We start from the raw sequence: 24,992 nt of genomic DNA, 5'->3' as shown, positions 1-24,992 counted from the left end.
TTCTAGGAGTTGTGATAATAATTAAATTAGTATTCCCTTGTTTTTCTTTGCAACCCAGGTACCAGAAGCATCAGAATATTATTGGGTGTTTTTCACTTCTTTCCGCCTATTGCATTTATCTATTCCTAGAAAACACATGATTTATTTCACTGTCTACTTGTAAATAAATAGAAAATAAATCTAAAAATTATCATAAAACAAATCATAAAATATAGAAAGAGACCTTATTTCTGGACAGCTTAATGTAAGAAATAAGATTAAAAATAATAGTAAGTAAAATAGACTCCAAAGCTGCAATGCTACTTCTCTTGTTTCACTCACAAGCAATAAAAAGCAAGATCATGAAGAATGAAAACAGCAAGTGGCACAAAAGGAGTGATATCAACATCCCAGAAAGAAACCCAAGTTCTGACTGGAGTCTAAACATACTCCAAAGGTCACCTATCAACTAAAGTACTTACATTTTTAAAACCTAAATCCAGTAAACACTTCAAATGAAAAGAAAACATTCTATCAACTTTAATAATGTTCCAAAGTAATACAGGACAAAATGTCTTACCATACAAGGCACTTTCTGATCCTAAAGTTTCTATCCAACTGTCTATTTGACTTTGCTACCTAGATGTTAAATAAGCATCTATAAGGGAACATCTCTAAAATGGAATTCTTGATTTACACTCCCCACCCATCAACCTTTCTTCTCCCTCAGCCTTTCTCACCTCAGTTAATGCCCTTCCTCATTGACACAGTTGCTTTAGCCCCAAAACTGGTGGTCTTCCTTGAGTCCTTTCTTTCTTTCACTGCCACCAGCCCCTGTGCCCAGTCCAATCTATTAACAAATTTTATCAGCTCCACTTTCAGTATATGTACCAAATCCAACACTCCTCACACCTCCACCTCTGTCACCTTGATGCTCAACTGGTCTCAAATGGTCACCCTGCTTCCATTCATATTTCTCCCTGCAATTCCTTTTCCATACAACCGCCAGAGTGATCTTTTAAAGATGTTAATTAATTAACATTCCTCCCCTGCTTAAAAACCCTCCTATGGCTTCTTAATGCCATACTGTTTATTTATGGAACCTGAACTATTCACTTGGTCTGTAAGACCCCGTAACGTATCTGGCCTCATGACCCCACGTGATCAGGGTCCAGCCTGTGTCTTGGACCTTCTTCCATTCCTGCCCACCCATCCTGTTCATCAGGCTGCAATCACATCAGGCTGCTCTCTGCTCCTTTAAATGCCCAAACTTGATTTTGTCTCAGGAGCTTTGTGAGTGTTGCTTCCTCTCTCTGAAACCCTCTTCCTCTAGATTTTTGTGCAGAGGGCTCCTTCTTGTTACTTTGTCACAATTCTCTGACCACTTTACATACAAAAAAAAAAAAAAAAAGAATCCCATTCCTGGTCAGCTCAACCCCAGCTACTCAGCACTGTCCAGTATGACAGTATTCGCCACAAAGCTTCTGAGCACTTGAAATGTGACCAGTCCAAATTGTGATGTAAAACTGAAGTGTAAAATATTCAGATTTCAAAGGCTTAGGACAAAAAAAAAAAATTCAAAATGTCTCATGAATCATTTTTATATTAATTAAATGTTAAAATGATAATATTTTAGACATACTGGGTTAACTAAAATACATGATTATAATTCATTTCACCTGCTTCTCTCTATTCAAATATGACTTTTAGAAAATTTAAAATAATCTGTGGCTTGCATTTATAGCTCACATTATCTTCTACTGAATATCACTGCTTGATCCCATTATGTTATTTTATTATTTTAGTTGAACTTATCTAAAATTATCTTTCTTGTTTGCTCCTTGGCTGCTTCCCGCCATTAGAATGTAGTTCCATGAGAGCAAGGACCTTGAATGTTTTGTTCATTGCTGCAACCCAATTTTTAGAATACTACTTGGCACAAAGAAGGTACTTGATAAGTACTTGTTGAGTGAATGAACAATTGAAGACTTCCTAGTCCTTTCTTTCTTCCATTTCCATATGTATAATAATATATTTTTCTTGAATTGTTATTTTACCTAATCTCTCCATTTGGGTTTTAAGTTCCTTGCAGGGATTATGACTCTGACATCTGTAAACTCCCTTCTTGACTAGCAGAGTACCTTAGTAAAAATATCAATAACAATGAAGTCATCATAATCGCAAAGCTACCATATTTTGAGCACTTACTATATGACTAACACTGTGCTAATTTTTTATTATTTCACTTATAAAATCTTTATACGTTAGAAATTACCACTTCCATTTTTAAGATGAGGAAACTGAGGGTCTGTAAAGCTAATTAACTGACCTGAGATCACATAGCCAGTCGGTATGGACATTCAAATCCAGGTCATTCTGATTTCATAGGCCATGCCAACTCTGAATCACCCCACTCACAACACAGCATGTGTTCAGATACTTTAAGAGTGACTGAATAACGCTAAAAATCACTTTCAGTAAGAGGACAATATCATAAGAAACAAAAACTATGGTGATACTCCCTACAAATAAGCAAGCGACTTATGAATCACAAAGTCCTGTGCTTTGCTGAGCCATACCTCACTTCCAGATGTAAGACCAGCAAGCAGCGGTCAGCCATATCCTGGAACGATTTGGCAAGTTCATTCAGAGTCCGCATGATCAGATCCGACACTGGGGGGAGATCCACATGCATGTGGCTATCTTGAGCAGGAGAAAGCACTGGAAAAAGGGGAGAGGACAAAACACCAATCATTTCATTAAATGTCAAGAGATTCTTTTGAAATAACATGTTATTTTGTTGTTCATCTTCTTGTTTTTATCAATTCAGCTAATACTAGTGTTAGAAGCATTAGAAATCCAAGACGCATAGACTATTTCTATATTGGATTAAGCACAGCAGCTCAGCTCATTATCTTGAATCAATTCATAGAATGATAGAAACAGAACCTCAGAGTTGGAAGTGGCCTTAAAAGTCACGTGGCCCAACCAGTTGGTCTGTGCTTATATCTTTTTTTCTTTTTTTTTTTACATCTGGCAGCTGTTCAGCTTCTGGATGCACACGCACACAAATGCTGGTGAAAGGAAATACCTTTCCAGGCAGCCTACTCCATATGTGAGAGATTTGACTATCTCATGTCAAGCCAGTATCTGCCTTCATTAACTTCTATTCACTGGCTCTGATTCTACCTAACTTTGCAATCATTTCATATGTGTTAGTACTTCAAGTACTAAAGATACCTCTTTTAGTTTTCTTGAAGTCTTCCCTTTTCCAGGCTAAATGTCCACAATTCTTTAACCACTCTTCCAATGACTGGATTGAATCATTTTATAATTCTCAAAATTGATGACCTAAATAACCCAGTTTTTCCACACTTCCCTTGAAATGGGGGGCTTAGAGCCAAGCAAAATAAATAGTACAGAGGGCCCTCACTTGTCTAGAGAGAATGATCAGTTTTCTTTGTCTAGATGCTACGCTGCTTGCACTGAAGCCTAAAATCTGGGAAGTGGAAGTGGTAGTGGACTGCATTCCATTCTCACTCCTGTATACATTATGGCCAACTAAAAGCCCTAAAAAAGTCTTTTTGTAAAATTTGATAAAGCTACCTTCTATATCTTTCCAAAATAATTTATAACAATATTTAACAGCACTTGGACATTTTCTTCAGGAAAATACTGAATAGCAAAAATGTGAACTACACACATTATAGAAGTCTAGATATAATCTCTAGACTTCTATTGTATTTCTAGTTCCCCACATTTTCTCAAAGATCACCAACAATTATTTGATAGTCTCATTCAAAAGTTCTCTTCTCTCTCTAGAACCTCAAAGTTTGGCTTTTGGCTTTGAGTTTAAATTCTCTGATTTTCTTTTTCTGTAAAATGGGGATTATAGTACCTACATCATGGGGTTGAATGGACTAATGTAGATAAAACACTAGAATAACGGTGTGTAAAACATACTCCATATAAACAAGAAACATAAGCAATTGTCATTATTCTTTAGCATGTAATTTGTCCAGATTGAGTTTTAAGCTTAATTATAGGAACAAGATACTAACAAAATATTCCATCTATCTTGAAGTTCAATTTCTAGTATATTTTTTGCTTTTCTGTCTAAAAATCGTTCTTTCAGAGGACACAGCATCCTTTGAAAGAAGGACTCCCTAGACTTGGGCACATGGGATTTGGTGAGCCATCATTAAATCACACAGGAGGCCATTCACCATATTGGGTATGGAGCTAACATCTGGCTGTAACAGTGTCTGTATATAGTTATAGCCTTCAGTGCTGTATCTATTCCTAGACTTTGCCAAGCCCAGAGAAGGGCTAAGATAGACAATCCAGATTTACTAGGCTAAGTTCTCCTCTGTGGAACCAGACTCTAATAAATTAAAATAATGTGGCAAACATTAAAAAAAAAAGTTTAAGGGAACTGAAGTGTAAGAAGGAAGGGAATATAGTAATGTAGATTTACATTATTACCAGCCTTGGCATAATCCTAGATATTCACTAACTCGATCTGCCAGAGGCTGGATGTATGACATTGCATTGCCTCTCTAACGTTAACATTTGATTGCTGCCTTGGTGATGTTTTCATGTAGCAGGCTGAAAGCAACTATAAGTAACACTGTTAAAATATTTCAAATCATTTTAGGGCTTTTCAGCCCTTGGATTCCTCTGTTTTGTAATTGTGACATGGAGAGTTATCTATGTATCAACGAGAAGAGGCAGAAATTGAACCCTGAACCCTCACTTGTGGTCTGAGGTCCAAAGCTACACTAATCGACCAAATTTCATCAAGGCATTCTGGACAAATTCCACCAAGAAACTAAAAAATTTCCCTTTCTTATTATGGAAATACATAATTTCATCATGTGGCAATTGACTACTGTCAAAGTACAAATTAAAGAAAAATCCAAGTAGAGTAAGCCTGTGGCAAGATTAGCTGCCGAGGTAAAACTTGCAATGAATGAGGTAAGAGTAGTTTCAAATAGCAGTACACTGTAAATTTCATTTGACTATAATCTATAGCAAAACCACAACATTTATTAAAGCAACATGGAAAATTATGCCCAGAGGTCTACTGAAAAGCTGGCTTGTGAATTCCTGAGGGCTTCCTGAAATTTATGAAGTTCTCTTAACAAGAAGGAATATATTGAGCAAAGAAATGCTGAGCATGGCAAACAAAGAGAATGCAAAATAATTAACTAGCTCTTTAATGTCAAATGGAAATCTGTTAGGTCTGGTGGAGAGTAAAGAGGTAGCAAGGAGGTGGGCATGGGTGGAGAGCAGGAACAGAATTGTAACTAGGAACCAAATTGTGGTTAGGAACTGTTCCCTGGTGGGAACATACATGGTAAAAAGTTCCTAATAACCTTTAACTGATTTAGAGCTCATTACCATCTAATTAGCATAACATGAGTGGAGCTTCAAGGAGAATTTCAGAAAAGACACGTGCACAGAAAGGGAAACTAGTATATAACCTACCCTGTATGTAACCTGTCATGTGATCTGTTATTTAATGCCAACCTGTCAATCACCCCCAAAGGCGGGAAACGGCATCCAATCCTGCCAGGGAAAAGGCAGGACAAACTAGTGGGCTTATAAAAGGCATCGTGTGCTCAGCCTCCAGCATCTTTCCCCACTTGTGGAGACTGACGCGTTCCACTCCCTCTGGAACGTATTTTCACTTTGTGTAGCTTCCTTCCTTCCTTTCCTTCTTTCTTTTATGTGATAAACTGTTTGTATATAATTGCTCTGTGTTTGTGATCACTCTGTCATCGGCTCGACTCGGTACCAATACTCACTCTTGATATTGGGAACTGGGGGAACTAGGGAACATCCACATAGATGAACCTAACAAATCTACAAAAAAGCGATGCTGACAGAATCTGCTTGGAGATTAGTTAAGGTAGGAGGTTACTGGATACACACACACACATACACACACATTTGTACATATCCTTTTAGAGGCTGTGTGGTTGTATATTTATCCTAGGTATCGCTCTTCATATCAGCAGAGCCTACATGTATTGGGCTCTAAAAATATTAATACTTGATCACTTATGAAGACATGCATTTTTGAACTGTATTTCTAATACTGCGGATGGATGACATTAGATAATTCATGATATCCTAGTTCCTCCTATGACCTCTGCATAAAAGCATGTATCTTTAAGACACCTAGCTAACTGTCTGAGGCAAGGTAACTGTGGCTTTCTGTACACCACATAGATTGATTGACCTATATGAGGAAGCTGAACTCTGGTCTCTGATGCAGACACTGCTTTTTTGGTGAACCAGCAGATATTTCCAATTCTCTTCTCCCTTGGCTCACTCCACTCTAGACTCTGGAAAGCTAAATGTATTCTCAGCCCTGTTTGTTGCTAGAGGTGGCCATGTGTCATAGTCTGTCTAGTAACCCCCTTAAGTAGAATCTTCTGTGGCTTTGGGGAAGTCTTTTGTTTTTCCTGATAAAAGGAGAGAGCTGAAGCTGGTGCCACCCCTATCCCCACCTTTCCCCCGTTTCCTGATGTGAATGTGGAACATGAAGTTGCAGCAACCGTCTTGCTATCGAGAGGGAAAAACCAAGAATAAGAGAGGTGCTAGACTAAGTGTTGTTGAATCACAGGCCAATACCAGCAACTGCTTGCCTTCAGACTTCTTGTTATATTAGGATAATAAAGCATCTCTTTAAACCACTGCAAATTAAAAAATAGATAACTTGCTGCTAAATTAAATCCTGGTTTCAGCCTCTGAAATTTTAAATTCTATTGTCATATTCTCAGATTGAAAACTTTTCTTCTTGCAACTCTCTCAAACCCTCATTTCCATTCCACCTGCTATAACTTTAACTCTGCAATACCTTCATTTTCTCTTGGTAGAACAGGTCCCTCTTAGGGTCCTCAGCATGGATTGTGCAGTTGATCCCCCGAGCTGCTCTTTCAACAGGAACCTCAACTCCTTTGAATACTGATCTTTCACTATAACTGCCCTAAAACTCAATATAACTCTGGGTCAATTTTACAACTCATCCTTTGACAGGAAAACAAAACAAAAGTAAAGATTGTTCCCCGATCCTAAAACCAGACAAAGACACAACAAAAAAAGAAAACTACAGGCCAATATTGCTGATGAACACAGTTATAAAAATCCTCAAAAAACACAAGCAAACAGAATTCAACAACACATCCAGAAGATCATTCCCTATGATTAAGCAGGATTCATCCAGGGATGCAAGGATGGTTCAACATATACAAATCAATAAACATGATATATCACATCAATAGAATCAAGAACAAAAACCATATGATCATTTCAATAGATGCTGAAAAAGCATCTGATAAAATTCAACATCCCTTTATGATAAAAACCCTTAACAAATTGGGTACAGAAGGAACATACCTCCACATGATAAAGGCTATATATGATAATCCCACAGCTACTGTCATACTGAATAGGGAAAAATTGAAAACCTTTCCAGTAAGATCTGGAATAAGATAAGAATGCCTACTTTCACCATTTCTATTCAACATTGTCCTGAAAGTCCTAGCCAGAGCAATTAGGTAAGAGAAAGAAATAAAGGGCATCCAAATTGGAAAGGAAGAAGTCAAATTGTCCCTGTTGGCAGATGACATGATCTTTTCCTAAATAGAAAAACCTAAAGACTCCACCAAAAGTTATTAGAATTGACAAACAAACTCAGTAAAGTTGCAGGATACGAAATCCACATACAAAAATCAGCATTTCTGTACGCTAATAGCAATAAATCTGAAAAAGAAATGAAAACAATCTCATTTACAATAGCTACAAAAAAAAAAAACAAAAAAAAACTCTAGGAATAAATTTCTCCAAAGAAGTAAAAGATCTCTACAAGGAAAACTATAAAACACTGATGAAAGCAATTGAAGAGGACACAAAAAATGGAAGGATATCCCATGATCATGGATTGGAAGGATGAATATTGTTTAAAATGTCTATACTACTCAAAGAGATGTGCAGATTCAATGTAATCTCTACCAAAATATCAATGATATTCTTCACAGAAATAGAAAAATTAATCCTAAAATTCATATGGAACCACAAAAGACCTCAAATAGCTAAAGCAATCCTGAGCAAAAAGAACAAATCTGGAGGCATCACACTACCTGTTTTTAAATTGTACTGCAAAGCTATGGGAACCAAAACAGCACGGTACTGGCAAAAACAGACACATAGCCCAATGGAAGAGAACAGAGAACCCAGAAATAAATCCATGCACTTACAGCTAACTAACTCATTTTCAACAAAGATGCCAAGAATATACATTGGGGAATGGACAGTCTCTTTAATAAATGGTGCTGGGAAAACTGGATATCCATATGCAGAAGAATGGAACAAGATTCCTATCTTTCAACACAGACAAAAATAAACTCAAAATGCATTAAAGACTTAAGCGTAACACCTGAAACTATGAAACTACTAGAAGATAGCATTGAGGAAATGCTCTAGGCCATTGGTCTGGGCAAAGATTTTTTAGGTAAGACCTCAAAAGCACAGGCAACCAAAGCAAAAACAGATAAATGGGATCACATCAAGCTACAAAGCTTCTGCACAGCAAAAGGAAACAATTAAACAAAATGGGAGGAAATATCTGCAAACTATCCACCTGCCAAGGGATTAACTAGATCATATAAGGAAATCAAACATTCCAATAGAAAAAAATAGATAATCTGATTTTTAAATGCACAGAAGACCTGAGTAGACATTTCCTAAAAGAAGACATACAAACAGTCAGCGAAACGTGAAAAAATGATCAACATCACTAATCATCAGGGAAATGCAAATCAAAACCACAACAAGATATCATCTCACCTCAGTTAGAATGGCTATACCAAAAAGACAAAAAAAAAAAAAAAATGATGGTAAAGATGTGAGAAATATAAAGAACAGACATTATGGAAAACAGTATGGGTGTTCCTCCTAAAACTAACAATGTAACTACTATATAATCCAGCAATCCCACTTCTGGGTTCATCTCCAAAAGAAAGGAAATCAGTACTTCAAAGAGCTACCTGCACTCCCATATTTACTGCAGAACTATTTATAATAGTCAAGATATGGAATCAACTTAAATGTCCATTAATGGATGAATGGATAAAGAAAATTTACGTATACACAATGGAAAACTATTCAGCCATAAAAAGAATGAAATCCAGTCATTTGCAGCAACATGAATGGAATTTGAGGTCATTAGGTTAAGTAAAATAAGCCAGGCACAGAAAGACAAACATTTCATGTTCTCACTCATACATGGAAGCTAAAAAGTAGATCTCATGGAAGTAGAGAGGAGATTGGTGGTTAGAGAGGGGAAGAGAGGGGAAGAGAGGAGAGGAGGGAGAAAGAGAGTTGGTTAATGGGTATGAAAGCACAGTTTGGGCAGAAGAAATAAGTTCTATTATTTGATAGTACAGTAGGGTAATTATAGTTAATAATAATTTATTGTATATTTCAAAATAGCTAAGAGAAGAATTGTAATGTTCCCAACACAAAGAAATGATAAATGTTTGAGGCAGCGGATATTTCAATTACCCTGATTTGATCATTATATATTATATACATGTATCAAAATATCCCATGTACCCCCAAAATATGTACAACTATGATACATCAATAAAAAATACCAAAAAAGTACAGATTGTTGCCACTAAAATTTTAATCTCAAAAAAAGCTTTTGATATCCTTGTCAATCCTTTCACTAGTGCATAGTTAGCTCCTTCCCTTTCTCAGGAACTTCTCCAAATTCATGTTGCTCTCCTCTGGCCCTTTGTCCTGTCCACTCTCTACTACTCTTCTCATGAGGACCTCACATTCTTAATAAGACTTCAAAAGAATTGTCAACACTTGCAGTCCTGCCTTCTACCAATGCTCCAGTGTGCCATAATCTGATTTCTGCCTTCAACTCTTTATCAAAAAATTACTCTGAAATTGGCTGGGTGCGGTGGCTCACGCTTGTAATCCTAGCACTCTGGGAGGCCGAGGCAGGAGGATCGCTTGAGGCCAGGAGTTTGAGGTTGCAGTGAGCTATTATGACACCACTGCACTCTAGCTGGGGCGACAGAGCAAGACTCTTGTCTCCAAACAAACAAAGAAACAAACAAAAAAACACTCATCAAACCACTGGATGCTTTTCAGTCCTAATCTCATAAAAGCTCTCTGCTACATTTGAATTTAGTGGCCATTTACTTCTTGAAATTATGTCTTCTTTTGGCTTAGCTGGCATCATATTCTTCTGGGTGTTCTTTTACCTCTCTGACATTTCCTTCATAATTTCCTTCACTGAATCCTCTTCCTCTAGTTCACTCATAAATGCTGGTGTTCCTGGGGATTGTTTCTTCTATTGGTCTTCCTTACTTGACATTTTGCTCTGAGTGAGCTCATCTAGTTTCATCATTTGCACTATTATCCATGAAACGATGACTTCTAAACATAATCTGATTAACTATTTGCCAGATATCTCGACCTGTATATCCCATAGGCATCTCAGATGCAATGTGTTTGAAATTAAACTCATTATCTTTCTCTAGCATCTGTTCTTTATTGTGAATTCCCTTTCTACAGGTGATACATCAATTTAGGAATCTAAACTGCAAGCATGAATGTAACGCTTGGCTCTCTTCTCTCCAGCAAAGACTAATTTCTGCCACTTTTATTTACTAAATATTTTCTTAATATTTATTTTTTCTTTTCTATATCTACTTCTATGGCCACTTTCTCAGTTTCAATCTCATCTCTTCCATGGACTACTGCAATAGTCTCCTGACTGGCGTCTCTGCTCCTTACCCAGCTCCTTTTTATCTAATTAAATATGAGTTAAAGAGAGTTATTTACCCAAACCACAAATTTGACTTTGCTAATTCCTTGTATAAATAACATCAGTGTTTCCTGTTGCTTATATGATACAATCTAAGCTTCTTAGCAAGGCTTTCCATGATTTTTGATTTCTGCCCAACCCTCCAGTTTTTCTCTATTTCTCATCACTCTCTCCTTCCTTTCTAACTTTCTCCCTAACCCTGGCCCTTTGACCTACTATCCTTTTAAAGCAAATCTCCCAAATATATCATGCTGTCTCATGATTCTACACCTTTGATGGCTCTTACTTCTCTTTCACAATGATTCATGCTTTCTCTGGCTCAGAAAGTCTTTCCTGATTGCTCAGCTAGGGTTATTGGTTCTTCTAAGCCTTTTTAATAAAACTGAACAAATGATTTAATTGACCAATAAAAATGACAAAGAATTCACATAATAACAGATTGGTAAAGATCAGAAAAAAGAAGGAACAATTTGCCATTTATAACTGTAACTTTCTTCTTCCTTTCCTGAATACAATCGAGGGAGAGAGTGAGCATGGGGAAGTAGTTCATTATAGCTGGTTTCCTGGGCTACCCAGGAATCTTACAGAAATACAGTTTAAAGCATTTCTGGGCAGTCCCTACAGGCCAAGTTCTTTCCCTATAAACTGCAATTTCCTTTAGAAGCCACTTTAATTTTGTGAGTAGTCAGTCCGCTTTGCTGCAGCCAAGACTTGGGGTCTCTATTTTCTATTGACATAAAATCCCTGGCCTATTAAATAGCTGGCATCTCTCAAGGAAAGCCAACATACTAACTGTCATGGAGAAGCAATCCGTCTAGGACATTAGAATGTCTCAAGTGGTTCCACATCCTAATATTAACCAGCCTGAAATCTGTTTAGGTCTTAAAATTAGTCAAAATTGGACTCATTCAGGCCCAGAAGAGCATCTGTTTTCAAGGATGCAGCTGCTACACTCTGAATGGCAACGTACTGTGACTTCTTTAATTGATTCATATGAGGATGTCCTTGTGCATCTGCAATATTATCTAAAATTGTTACAATATTAGCTTAGACTAGTATCAGCTGTCATGAGAGTGATAAATTGAAAAGGGAAAGATGGTTATCTTGGCAGGAAAAGAAAGGTTAATGCTGTGAATTCAAACTTTTTAGAAGATAGAAAAAGATACTAAGGAGTGATCCTATGAGACATTTTCACTGGATATATTTCAGAAGATCAAATTGTGGTACCAAAATTTCTGAATCCTCTTCCCATTTGTATAGAGGTGAGATACGCTACATAATGATTTCTGCTTTAACCTGGGATAAAATTATTTAATTTTTTAAAAAACATTTTAATTTTATTTTTATTTCTCGTAGAGAAAGGGTCTCACTACATTGCCCAGGTTTGTCTCAAACTCCTGGCCTCAAGTGATCCTCCTGCCTCAGCCTCCCAAAGTGCTGGGATTACAGGGATGCACCACCATGCCCAGCCAAATTGTTTAATTTTTAATCTTTAGTTTTCCTATTAGAAAATCATAATAATAGCACCTTCCCAACTCCTAGAGCAATGTGTCATTAGGTCTTATACATAATTCTGAAATCCTTTGATGTTGTTACCTGGCCAAACACTTTTTTGTAAAATAAAAATAGGAATGCTGTTAGGTCTGTGCCATTAAGAATTCATGGGGCTCACAAAGTCAGTGGGGTCTGTGACAGGAGCCCCTCCATCTAACCCCTTTCCTCTCCTTAAATGTCTCTGGGATATGCTACTATCAAGCCTAGAGCTGGGGTAGGATTTTAAAGTGTCAGATACTACATAATACTCCAGTTTCAAGTTGAAAACTTAATGTCAGCTATCTCTATCCTCAGTCTTCATAATTTCTTTGAACTACCATCCCTACTTTTTATTCATTCTCTTGAATTATCTGCAAACCTATACAAGCTAACCTTCCCCTACCCCAGTGCTCTGTACACTGCAGGTACTTAATACGTGTTTGTTAAATAACTTATTATCTATTTATGAAGACTACTGGCTTTTGGAATGGATAGGTGATCTTCACATGCTAAAATATCTACCATCTTAGTAACATCTAATTTGAATTTTCTTAGGATAGCAATGTCCTTTTCTCTCCAAACTAAAATTTCACAGTAACTTTTATTTTCTCTTGACAACTCTTTTTGATCACTCTCTTTCCTGAGACAAATTTTCCAAAGCTATCTACTCTTTCCCAACTGTTCCCAGCTTCTGCCACTATTATCAATTCATTTATTTAGTTGTCCTTTCCCACCTTCCAAACCATCTATTACCTAGTTAAGTTCTTCTGCTACATTTCTACACGAGGATGGGCCTTAAATATTTAAGAAACATGTTTGGAAAGTTCTCTTCATTTTGCTTCCTATTTCTGAAGCAATGGCTCTTCTGTTCCCAAATAATAATAACTGTCTTTTTTCATGGATGCCAGAAAGTTTGGGTTTGAACTAGCAAGGTCAATTGGTTTTGAAAACCAACAGGCTGACTGAGACTGTCCCTTGACCAATAGAATTCTGATTCCAAAGGATGGAGACATATTGCACATTATTCACTTTAGACCCTATACATGCAAACACAAATGTATAACCAGCTCTGCAAATATAGCTTACTCTCTGAGACATAACACCCAAGCAATAAATCCCTTTATATCTAAACAGCTGTGCAGCAAGAATTCCCAGCCTTTCACTGCTGCCCCTCTTTTGTCCACTCTTACAGGGGAAGAAGGGCAAATGGAAGATTCATGGGAGTGGGGAAAAGTGGAAGAAATTTATTACCAGGAAGGAAAAAAGTGGTAGGAATGTGCAAACTGGAAGATGAAAGGAAGACGTCTTATTTAGCAATGGAAAAAGTTTTACAGCATCTTACGAGAAAGAGAAATGTTACATATTGTTTTGAAAGACAGCTCAGAGAAACTTCGGGAGCTGGCAGCTCTGACAGGTGAGTAACGGTGATGAGTGAAACCAATCTTAGAGTCACAGTAAGTTGTTTCAGCTACTACCAGGTAAAACTGGTGTCAGAGTTACAACAGGCCATTTTAGCAGCTGGGCTTGTGGACAGTTTAATTCTTGGAGCAGTTGCTATGTACTCCAGGTATCTTCTCCCCTGACCCCTCGGTTCTGATATAGCTGGGTATGACAAGAATGACCCAATTTGTATAATTAACTTTCACACAGGGAACGCTTTATATGTGGGTATAGGAGGCAGAGACCTACTTTCTTTTATGTGGTACTATTTGTTATTCAAATGATGTGTTACACCTCTTCCCCCTTTTGGTCATAAGACTGTGGACAGTATAACTTTCTAGTGTTCCTTAGAACACCTCCTCTGAAATGTCATATATTACCCTAACTATAGACAGTAATTTTGGGGGGAAGAAAAGATATGCCTGTTCCACCCACTGCCCAGCTTAATGCTTCAGATGTTCAATAACATTTGTTGGAGAATGTATCATGAGGCCCCCCCCCACCACTCAAAAAAAAAAAAAAAAAAAAAAAGATCAAAAACCAAACTCTTATGAAGAACTTGCACTTAATTTTGAGGCTGCTGCTTAAGAGAAATTTTCATACTCTTTCCTGCTGCTTCCCAGAGGAATATAATTTATCCTTCCACTTTTTATTACCTTTAAAACAAATTTCTTAACAACCCTAAGCCTTGTTTTCCTCATATACACAACTTAGAGAGTTGTTGTGACAACCAAATGAGGGAATGTGGCACCTGGCACTGTGCCTGACACAAAGCTAAGGACCATACTTTGAACTCCAGTTACACCTTCTCGTGGACTTGGCACATTTCATCTTGCACTATATGTGCCTATAGCATCCCTGGTAGATTGAGAGATTCATGATGACAAAAACAGTAACTTATTCTACCTGGCATCTCTCACAGTAAATAGCTCTTCCTTACACTCAGCAGACTGCCAATAATTCTTGTTGAATTTAATCTTCAAGTTAAGGACAAATCAAAGAGTTTCACAGCCATTTTTTTACATTTAATTTCCACAATTCTTTTAACCTAATGTCTTTCAAATAGTTCATTAGCCTGGAACATTATTCTGATCCATGGTAAGAAATTGACACCCAGAAAGGGTATCGGAAACTAAAGAATTATTTCAAATAGCGAACTATATAGAAAGAACAAAGGAGATCTATGTAAGGCCAATTCTGAAGAGCAAAACAAAAATAAGAACCAAGGTAAAAATGGACAGTTGTCCCCTTAGGCTACCACAGAGTAAGCGGTCAACTCTAAGCCAACAGTATATACTTCACATTGCACAGATCTGTAGAGAGCAAACTGCATCCAGTTCCTCACGAAACAGCGCTTGATGGTAACAAGTCCGAGCAAGCCTCAACTCCCCCAAGACATTTAGCTTTGGGGTCCTATCTACATACAGTGCAAACCAGCTCAGACACATGATTTTTATATCTTGTGATTGATAGCACAGACCTCAGACTCTTTCAGTCCTGGGGAGAAACATTAAGGTTGATTTCCTCCTTTATTCCAAATAATCCTCCCTGAGGCTGGATAAAAACCTCATCATCTACTAAAAAGGCATGTGGTGTGGCCAATTCAGCTCCTGCCGGATATGAGAAAGGAAAGGGGTGCGGGGGGAGTGGAAGCTAATGAACAGCTCCCGTCTGTCTGCTGAAAAGCACTATTGTGGAGCTATATTAGATTTCCATGGACTTTGTAAGCCTTTTGTAAAACCTTTTATAAAACCCTGCATCAAAGACCATCTTCAAGTGTTAGCAAATACTTAACCAGATATTTTGGATGAATAAATGACACAGATTTAAGTTTTCAGAGAATTTTAGAGGTAAAAATATGACATAGCAGAGAGATAATATTTGTCTAGTGTTCAAGCAGGAGCATTCTAGCTTTAGCATTTTGTAAATCTTCCAAAGAGCCTTAGGGGATGGCTTAGTCACTGGATACGTTGGCAATATTAGGTCCATTTACACATGGTGAAACTAAACCAGACAGAAATAAAGCACATTTCCCAACATGACGCAGCAAGCAAGTGCCACAGATAGGGACACAACTAAAGGAGTTGAACTGAAAGTCCTATATTGAGTCCCTCTTTAATTTAACTTTTTCCAGTCGCCTTTGTTTCATGATTTCCTTTTCAGGCAGCTGCATCACTCATAAAGTTGGACCTGAGTGGAGAAATCATCCTGACCTTCTTGACTGAGAGTAGGTATAACCTTACATTTCTCTTTCCTCCCCAATATGTAAATGTGGCTTCTGGAACTAGCAGGTGAGTACCACGTAGAGAACAGGAAGGTGCCCTTTGGAGGCAGAGAGCCGAGTTCAGATCCAGGCTTTCTAATGTACTATCTGGACGAACTTCTCTACAACAGATTCCCCCCTGTGAAAGGAAGATCGTTACACCTGCCTCACAGGATTCTGATGATTGAATGAGAAAACACATAAAGGCTTAGAATGCTGTTTGACACAGAAGCACTTAATACATGGCAATTACTATTACTACTGCTATTATTTATTCAATGAAGTTGTTGAATAAACAAATAACAAAAAACCCAGTGTCCTTCTCCTCTGTTTGAAGTTTTATGTAGACATTGGAACAATTAGACTAGTGTTATACGTTTGATGACAAAATCTGAGAGCCACTGTGACTGTAGAGGAAACTAGGCAGAGTCCTAGAAGCCAAGGCCATTCTGATCCCATTGCTGTGTGGATACCATACAGACAACTGGTTTACCAGAAGAAACAGCTGACCCTGCCACCAAGCTCAAAGACCATCACCATGCCTAGCTGTGTAACTGGCGGGGGCTCCTTTGAAGCATGTTAGAAGCAAGAAACATAGAAAGAATTAACTTGCTGACACGTGGTGCAGAATTTGTGGGTGTAAATCTTGCTAAGACAATCTCCACTCCGTGAGGACAAGTGTGGCCACTTCTCAGCATGTGGTAAAGATAACAGTTAAGTACCTCCCCTTTAATCTCTCTTGTGTCAGAGATTGCCTGTGCAGGCTAAATTGATGAGCTGGTGCGATACACATCTTGACTAATGCCTTGTGAAGGTTAATAATATATGACCATATTTCTGTCTTTCTACATTAGTAACACATGAATACTCTTCACACATCCATTCCAGTTTTGCCATGTAATCCCAAGAATAATTAACAGTTCATATAGATGCTTCCAGAATCAACTTTCTTAAAAACCAAAAGATTAAGAATCTGTGTTTATGCCAGTTAAGGGTAACTACATAGAGAAGCAATCATTTGCCTATCAGTTGGTTACATAATTTCAGGATATTACCTCAAAATCGAAATATAATTCTCTAAGTAAAAGGATATGAGTATTCTCATATTAACTATGAACCAAATCTTCCTATCTACAACAACATTTCGTTTGGATTACCATTTCTTTTGTTTCTGTTTTTTTTAATTTTTAATTATTATGGGTACACAATAGTTGTACATCTTTATAAGGTATATGTAACATCTTAATACAGGCATACAATGTGAATTAATCAAATCAGGGTAACTGAGGTATCCATCACCTCAGGCATTTTTCATTTCTTTGTGTTAGGAACATTCCAATTCTATTCTTTTAGTTATTTTAAAGTATACCCTAACTTATCATTGATTACAGTCACTTAGTTGTACTATCAAATATTATTCATTCTATCTAACTATAATTTTTGCACCCATTAATCATTCTCACTTTATCCCCCTCTCTCCACTATCCTTCCCAGCCTCTGGTAACTGTCGTTCTACTTTCTGTCTCTACAAGATCAATTGTTTTTCTATTTTTATTTTATTTTATTTTTTTTTTGAGACAGAGTCTCACTTTGTTGCCCGGGCTAGAGTGCTGTGGTGTCAGCCTTGCTCACAGCAACCTCAAACTCCTGTGCTCCAGCAATCCTCCTGCCTCAACCTCCTGAGTAGCTAGGACTACAGGCATGCGCCACCATGCCCGGCTAATTTTTTCTATATATTTTTAGTTGTCCAGCTAATTTCTTTCTATTTCAGTAGAGACGGGGTCTCGCTCTTGCTCAGGTTGGTCTTGAACTCCTGAGCTCGAACGATCCACCTGCCTCAGCCTCCCAGAGTGCTAGGATTAGAGGCGTGAGCCACCATGCCCAGCCTTATTTTTCATATTTATTAATAGCTCCCACATATGAGTGAGAACATGAGAGATTTGTCTTTCTGTGCTTGGTTTATTTCACTTAATGTTCTCTAGTTCCATCGTGTTATTGCAAATGGCAGGATTTAATTCATTTTTGTGGCTATATAATATTCCACTGTGTACATGTATCACAATTTCCTTATCCATTCATCCACTGATGGACACTTGGGTTGATTCCATCGTTGGCTATTGAGAATAGTGCTGCAATAGACATGGGAGTGCAGATATCTTTTTGATATACTGAATTCCCTTCCTTTGCATATATATCAAGCAGTGGGATTGCTGGGTCATATGGTTGACAGCCATGTCTTTTGGACTGGCCCAGGAAGTAGTGGTTAAATTCTGATTCAACCATGTACTAGTTGAATAACTTTGGGTAAATTGTTAAACCTGTGAATCAGAGTGACACCATTTTCAGTCTCAGAAGGTCATCATAAGGATTCAAGAAGATAAAACACATAAAACATTTAGAACAATGATTGGCACATAGTAAGTGCTCAGCAAATCCAAGTTATTATTGTTGAATCCCCTGGTGGAAATCTTGAAAGAGTGAGATTCCCATACTCGTTCCCTTACTTACCAAAAAACCTTGTAAGAAATCTGACTGCCATGCGCTTAGTTGTTCATGTTGGCTAATAATGTTCAGACAGGAAATTATATACTGATACATTAAAACAGTGACATTGTGTAAGATCATGACTTTTTTAACTCAAAATAGGAAATCACAGAAGTGTGAGAACAGCATAGGAGTCTGGAAATGTTCAAATCAGTGAAGACATGCAGGAGAAAAAAGGCATTAAGCAGGGACAGGTTTAAATTTTATCTTTTCATCCATAAAAAGTAACTTTCTCCAGAGTTGAGGATTCGACAGTAGAGATGGCATTTCAGCAGGCATGAGGTAAGTGTAATATGGTGGGAAGCGTGGAATGATGCTCAGGAGCAACTTGGGAAGAGATAAAGTAGTGGTTTTTAATTTTTTTGTTGGTTTGAAAAAAATATTAATATTTATTTATTTCAAAATATTAAGGGAGTACAAATGTTTTTGTTACATGGATACACGAAGTCAGGGCTTTCAGTGTACCCATCACCCAGATGGTTTTCATTGTACCCGATAGGTAAGTTTTTTATCCCTCATCCCCCTCTCACCCTCCCTCCTTGATTTCCAATGTCCTTTACGTGTCTTTTTTGTATAAAATGATTTCTTTTCCTTTTGTAGATACCCAGTAGTGGAATTGCTGGATCCAATAGTAGGTCTACTTTTAGTTCTTTAGGGAATCTCAATACTATTTTCCATAGAGGTTGTACTAGTTTGCAGTCCCACCAACAGTGTATAAGCTTTCCTATTTCTAGGCATCCACGCCAGTGTTTTCTTGATGTCCTATTTGCTATGAATCTCCCAGGTGTTCAATGACCATCTTATATCTGGATATCTAAACCTCTGGTGATACCAGGGAAGTTTTCCTCAATAATTCTCTCAAATAGGTTTTCCATGCTTTTTGGTTTTTCTTCTTCTCCCTCGGGGATACCTATAATTCTTGTAATCATCTAGAATTGGCTCACTTTACATAGTCCCATATTTCTCTGAGTATTTGTTCATTCCTCTTTATCCTTTTTTATGCATTTTGACTGTCTGGGTTTGTTTCAAGTCTTGTCTGCAAGCTTTGAAATTCTTTCTCCTGCTTGGTCTAGCTTGTTGTTGAAGCTTTCTGCTGTATTTTGAGTTCCCTAAATGACTCTTTTATTTCTTCAAATTTTGTTATATCTTTTCTTACGTTGTCTATCTCTTTAGTGACTTTCATTTTTTTCATTCATGTCCTGAATTATTTTTTGGTTTCTTTGTGTTGATTTTTGACTTTCTCATCAATCCCATTCATCTTATTTGCCACCCATATTCTGAATTCTATCTCTGACATTTCAACAGTTTCCTTTAGGTTGGTGTGTCCATTGCTGGAGACCTATTGTGATCCTTTGGGGTGTCGAAACAGCTTGTCTTTTCATGTTGCCAGAGTTCTTATGCTGGTTCCTTCTCATCTGAAACCTCTTCTCTCAGCTTAAGACAGATAAGTTTGTGATGCATCTGTTTTCTGCTTGGGAACTCTCCTAAAGAAGAGAGGAGAGGAGAGGTCCCTGGCTGGTGCACTTGTGTCCTATTTGGGAGGACTGATCCAGTGGGAGAGGGGCAGACGCACTAAGAGCCTATAACGCAGCTGTTCTCCTGCATCGTCCCGTTCTCCCGTGGTGGTTGCAGTCCAAGCTGGTGCAGAGGGATATTTGTGTGGAGTGGTAGGTTTGTCCCCAGGGTGCTGTTAGAAGCTCGGGCAGGGGGCTGGGTGATTTCCTCTCCACAGATGCTGGTGGCATGGGAGTTTGCTCTGCTCAGGCCCCCAGGGGCAGTGGTGGTACACAGAGGGCTGGGGAAAGGCAATTTTTGGCGATTGGGTCTCCAGTGATTTGCAGCGGGCAGTGCAGCACAGGGTGTGTTGGGACAGCCGATGTACAGGGTGCACGGCACGGGAGGCCACTGGGGCGTGTGGGATGTGGGGCTGTGGCAGTTGGGCAGGTTCCAGGACATTGGTGGGCACCTGCAGGACTATGGTGGGTGCCTGGGCTTGTCATGGGACCACGACCAGTGGCAGAACAGGTTGTGGGACCTTGGTGGGCACATGGGTGTTTGGTGGGACTCCAGCCAGTAGTTGGACGGGTGGCAAGATCTTGGCGGGCATCTAGGTGGATTGGGGGCTTTGCCTGGTGCCTGGGCAGGTCACGGGACCCTGACAAGGGTCAAGTTGGCTTGTTGGGCCGCAACAGCTGGGTGGCCTGTGGTTGGTGAGGCCGAGGAGACCAAAAGTAGTGTTTTTCACATTATTTTGAGGAATGAATGACAGGGATCTCTGTTTTCATGGAAAGGATGTCTGTGAAGCTCGGTTCTTTAACAGTGAACTTAGGAGTTATTCTAGGAATTCAAAAGAACATTCAGTGATGGTTTGACATTGTTCATGTGTTTGAGAGATCAGGTCTGCCTTACTCAAACAGGTCCTGAAAGACCACACTTATATTTTGAATCAGCATTTATTTCATGACCACAGTTTATTTCCTTTCTGCCAAAGGCACTCGGAGGAAAAGAACACACATGAGTGTGACTCCATGTGGTACAGGTTAGGGAGCAATGATTATGCATCTAAATAGCCATTACTGACAACTATGGGACTTTGACCTGAAACAATAGAAGTTTTGTTATTTTAAAATCAAGAGGCAAAAATTGGGTTATAAATTATTTTAGTTTTCACTGACACTGACAAATCAGGTCTTCTATGAAGGATTAAAACGGCTGAATCAGGATTATTTTGAAAGATGCTTTTTATATTTACTACTATACGAGTCTTGCTATTTTATTTGCTTTCTTGGAAGTATGTTCACCTTCCTATTACCCTAGACTAAATTTACTATAGAAAGTGAAATGGGAAAATACCCTTGTTCCCTGTCTCTTGTCAACTCAGCATCATCCCCGGCTGCATAGGAACATTTTCCAACTTCTTGCCAGCCGGGTTTGGGGCTTGGATTCTACCATGAAGAGGCACTCCCAAAAGACGTGTAAGGCAAAAAGAAAGGGAAGGTGGTACTTTCCTCTTGCAGAGGTAGAAAGATGCTTGGGCAGCTGGCAGATACGAGGCTGACAGCGGCTTCCAGGAGAGACACTTCCAACAGCTGCTTCCTCACCACAGGCAGGGAAAACCCTGGGCTGCATTTCCTGATTTTCATGACGGTCAGCAGCTAGTTTCCTCGTTGTTTTGCTTCCTTCCAACTGTTGTCTAAGCCAGTTCAGCAATTTTAAAAACATCTAATTTCCTGTATTAAATTCCCTCATGCTTGAAATACCTAAAATGGTGCTGTTTTCCAGACTGAGCATTGAGAATGATTGTAACACCTTGTACTCCTATTTCTGAGTAATGGCATCTCGAATCTCAGGGAGCATTTCAAGCAGGAAGGAATGGGATGAAGGGTCATCAAGAATCCCTGGGCTACCCTTTGATGGAATTTTGTAACCCCTAAAGCAAGGATTTTCAGAAGGTCTTCTGCAGAGTTCCTAATCTCTGCTAACAGACAAAATCGCAACAAATATAGATCTTGGTTGGTTTTTATTTGTGATTCTAGAATCACGTGGCCAGAATGGTTCAGAGTGCTCTGCGCCACCATCTGTGCAGGTTTTATGTATAGCCAGAGAAAAGGAAGTGGCGTACAGCGGAAGTGAGGTGCAGAGACAGCTCAATTGGTTAAAGCTCAGTGTTTGCCTTATGTGAGCCTGGTTTGAACAGCTGGCTGCCTGTGATCAACCGAAACTTGGTTGTTGTGATTGTCTGAGACTCAGTTACTTGTTACAAGAGTATATTATAGTCTGTTTACAGGTCAAGTTAGGTTATAGTTCACTATGTATGGAAAACCATTTAGGCTGAACTTAAAATATGTATAGAGGCAGATTTAGGCCTTAATTGAATTTAATATTTCTTAATCTCCATTCTCTCATCTTGCCCTCCCCTACCTTAATCAGAGAAGCTCCACTTTTATTTGTTATCCATTTAAGATTTTACAGTAAAATTCTGCTGGAAAAAAGGGTTTTGCTGCTAAAAAAAAAAAAAAAATGCTGTTTACAAACCACTGCCCTTGAAAATTCAGGAAAGATTTGGTCACAGCAAACAAGTTCCCACTGCATTCTACTCTCCAGCTTCCAGCCAAAGTAGGGATAAAACCCAAACATTTAAATTATAAGACAACGCCTATAGACTGAGGATGAGTGGCAGGAAAATCTACATAAATGATATTTATTTAGAAACAAGTGATCTGCTTTATCCTTTCTCTTATTTCAGTTACTAATATCTAGTATTTTTTTTTTATAATTTACTGAGTACTATGCAAATTATGAATTGCTCTAATTCTTAATAACTCAATCAAGATTTCCTTCCAAAGTAGATTCAGCCTTCCCTTCAGAAAATATTTTGCTTTCTAATTTTTCAGAAAAGTGTACCATGAGTTTCTCTACTATTTTCTAAATAAATCCCAGGTTACAGAGGCAGACCTCAACAAAAAGACTTCTCAGCAAGGCCACAGAATTTGGAGCTGCTTTCAATGATTCTATAAAACCTTCAGTTTAACACTGAATGTATCTTCCAAACAAACTCCATGTTCATGAGTACCTTAAGTATGTTAGAACTTCTGGGTTCCATAGCTTAAGCCACCAACCCTTTGGCAACTAAGTTAAAGGTATGAAATTGAGAAGGAATCACCTAGTAAATGGGTAGCGTGTGTCTGTGTGTGTGTGTTTTAGAATATAACTGGTCATAGAATGTGTTTGCTATTATTTTCTGTGAAAAGTACTTAGCATTTTATGGTTCTAATTTTATGTTGTATAATCTCCCATCCCTCATCATGAATTATATTGCCTTTGATAGGTTGTAATCATGGTATCACTCCTGTATTTTCTCCATTGTTTGAAAATTTAGCTTTCTGAAAACTAAACATCCAACTGGGCCTGATGTTTCCTCTCTTTGCTGTGTAATCTCCAATATGATATGTTAACATTCTCCAAAGATTATTATAATTTTTATATTCCCAGTGAATTCTGCCTTTTGGTCAGAATTATATATTAATTATTGGGTGTCTCCATGTTTTTCTCTCTTGAGAAAAAAACATCCCAAAGACAAATTGAGAACTTATCATTCTATTTTAGCTGAATTAGACTTCTGGAAATGTCAAGCTCACTGAAACCTCTCATCACCACCACCACCATGTCAGTGCCATCACTTACGTCAAGAAAGCATCATCCATACCCTCTACCTCACCGAGTAGTATACTTGTATAAGGGTATCACTTGTTTCTTCCTTCTTTGTTTTAATCTTCATTTGAATATTATTTCCAACTTCTCAGAGAGGTGAAATTCCATAAAATATTCCCCACATTTTACCTACTAACAAGGATGGTTGCTAAATAGCTGTACTTTCCTACATATGAGATAGAGAACTCAAAAGAAAGGTACAGGAATTTATACTGGGTTCTAATTTACTTGGTTGCTGCAAATGTTCCATTTGGTACTTTGCCATAATTTCAGGTGAAAACATATGTACAGCAAAGATGTTGATAAGTACTTGCAAAATCAATAGTAGACTCAATTCTCAATGAAACTTATACAGAATCCCATAATTTTATTTAGTTACTAGCATCAACCTCTACCTTAATTAAACCATTCACAAGGACTGCTAACAAGTGGAGTTACTTTAGGGGCACTCAGAAGCTTATTGCCCAGTGTGGGAATTATTAATATCTTCTTTGCCCTTGTGCTGAACCTTTTTAGGCTGTTTAGCTGCTTATACTTCTGGATGTTAACACCAAAACAGAACTCCTATTTCATTCTATCTCCCAGCATGGGACAAATACAGGGCATGAAAAAAATGACATTTAAGTGAGTCCATGTTACCGCTTCTAAAAAGTCATTTAGGAGAATAATATCTAAGATTAAATTTGTATATTACAGATCCAATAATATTACTGTAACTATCTTTATACCAGAAGATATTTCTATGAATCAACTGTGTATACCCTAAGGAGAATTTTATACAATACAGTTTGAGTTCAATTAAATAATTTGTGTAGTTTCTTGCACTGAGATTTCAGCTGTAGTACACATCTGTGATGTGCAGGTAAAGTTTCGTTTTAATGTCATTTTAACATACAGCTCTATTAGGCACAGATAATTCCATACCCAAGCACAGTGCCTGACATAGTCAGAGGTGCCCAGTTGTACAGTCAAGGAAATTGGAAATACCTTTGTTGCCTCTGTCTCCTGTAGTCCCTATATCATTCTTTCTTATTATCTCTCGAGTCCAATCCTACTACCTCTACTTTGGTACAGTCTGTCATAGTATAATGTGCTCCCCAAAACCCAAGGGTTGAAAATTTAATCCCCAATGCAACAGTGTTAAGAGGTGGGACCTTTAAGAAGCAA

At 38.1% G+C, this 24,992-nt stretch overlaps 1 protein-coding gene across 1 annotated transcript in view; it reads right to left on the bottom strand.

Moving 5' to 3' along the window:
* EXOC4 (exocyst complex component 4) overlaps positions 1-24,992 on the bottom strand; it is a 738,581-nt gene that overhangs the window by 59,725 nt on the left and 653,864 nt on the right. Inside the window, exon 15 of the mRNA XM_069462610.1 lies at positions 2,559-2,700. Within this exon, the coding sequence (XP_069318711.1) occupies positions 2,559-2,700 (142 nt within the window). The remainder of the gene's footprint in view (positions 1-2,558; positions 2,701-24,992) is intronic.

The sequence above is a fragment of the Eulemur rufifrons genome, chromosome 29, assembly GCF_041146395.1.
Source record: "Eulemur rufifrons isolate Redbay chromosome 29, OSU_ERuf_1, whole genome shotgun sequence".
Taxonomy (NCBI): Eukaryota; Metazoa; Chordata; class Mammalia; order Primates; family Lemuridae; genus Eulemur; species Eulemur rufifrons.
This window is presented reverse-complemented; position numbering and strand designations above follow the sequence as displayed.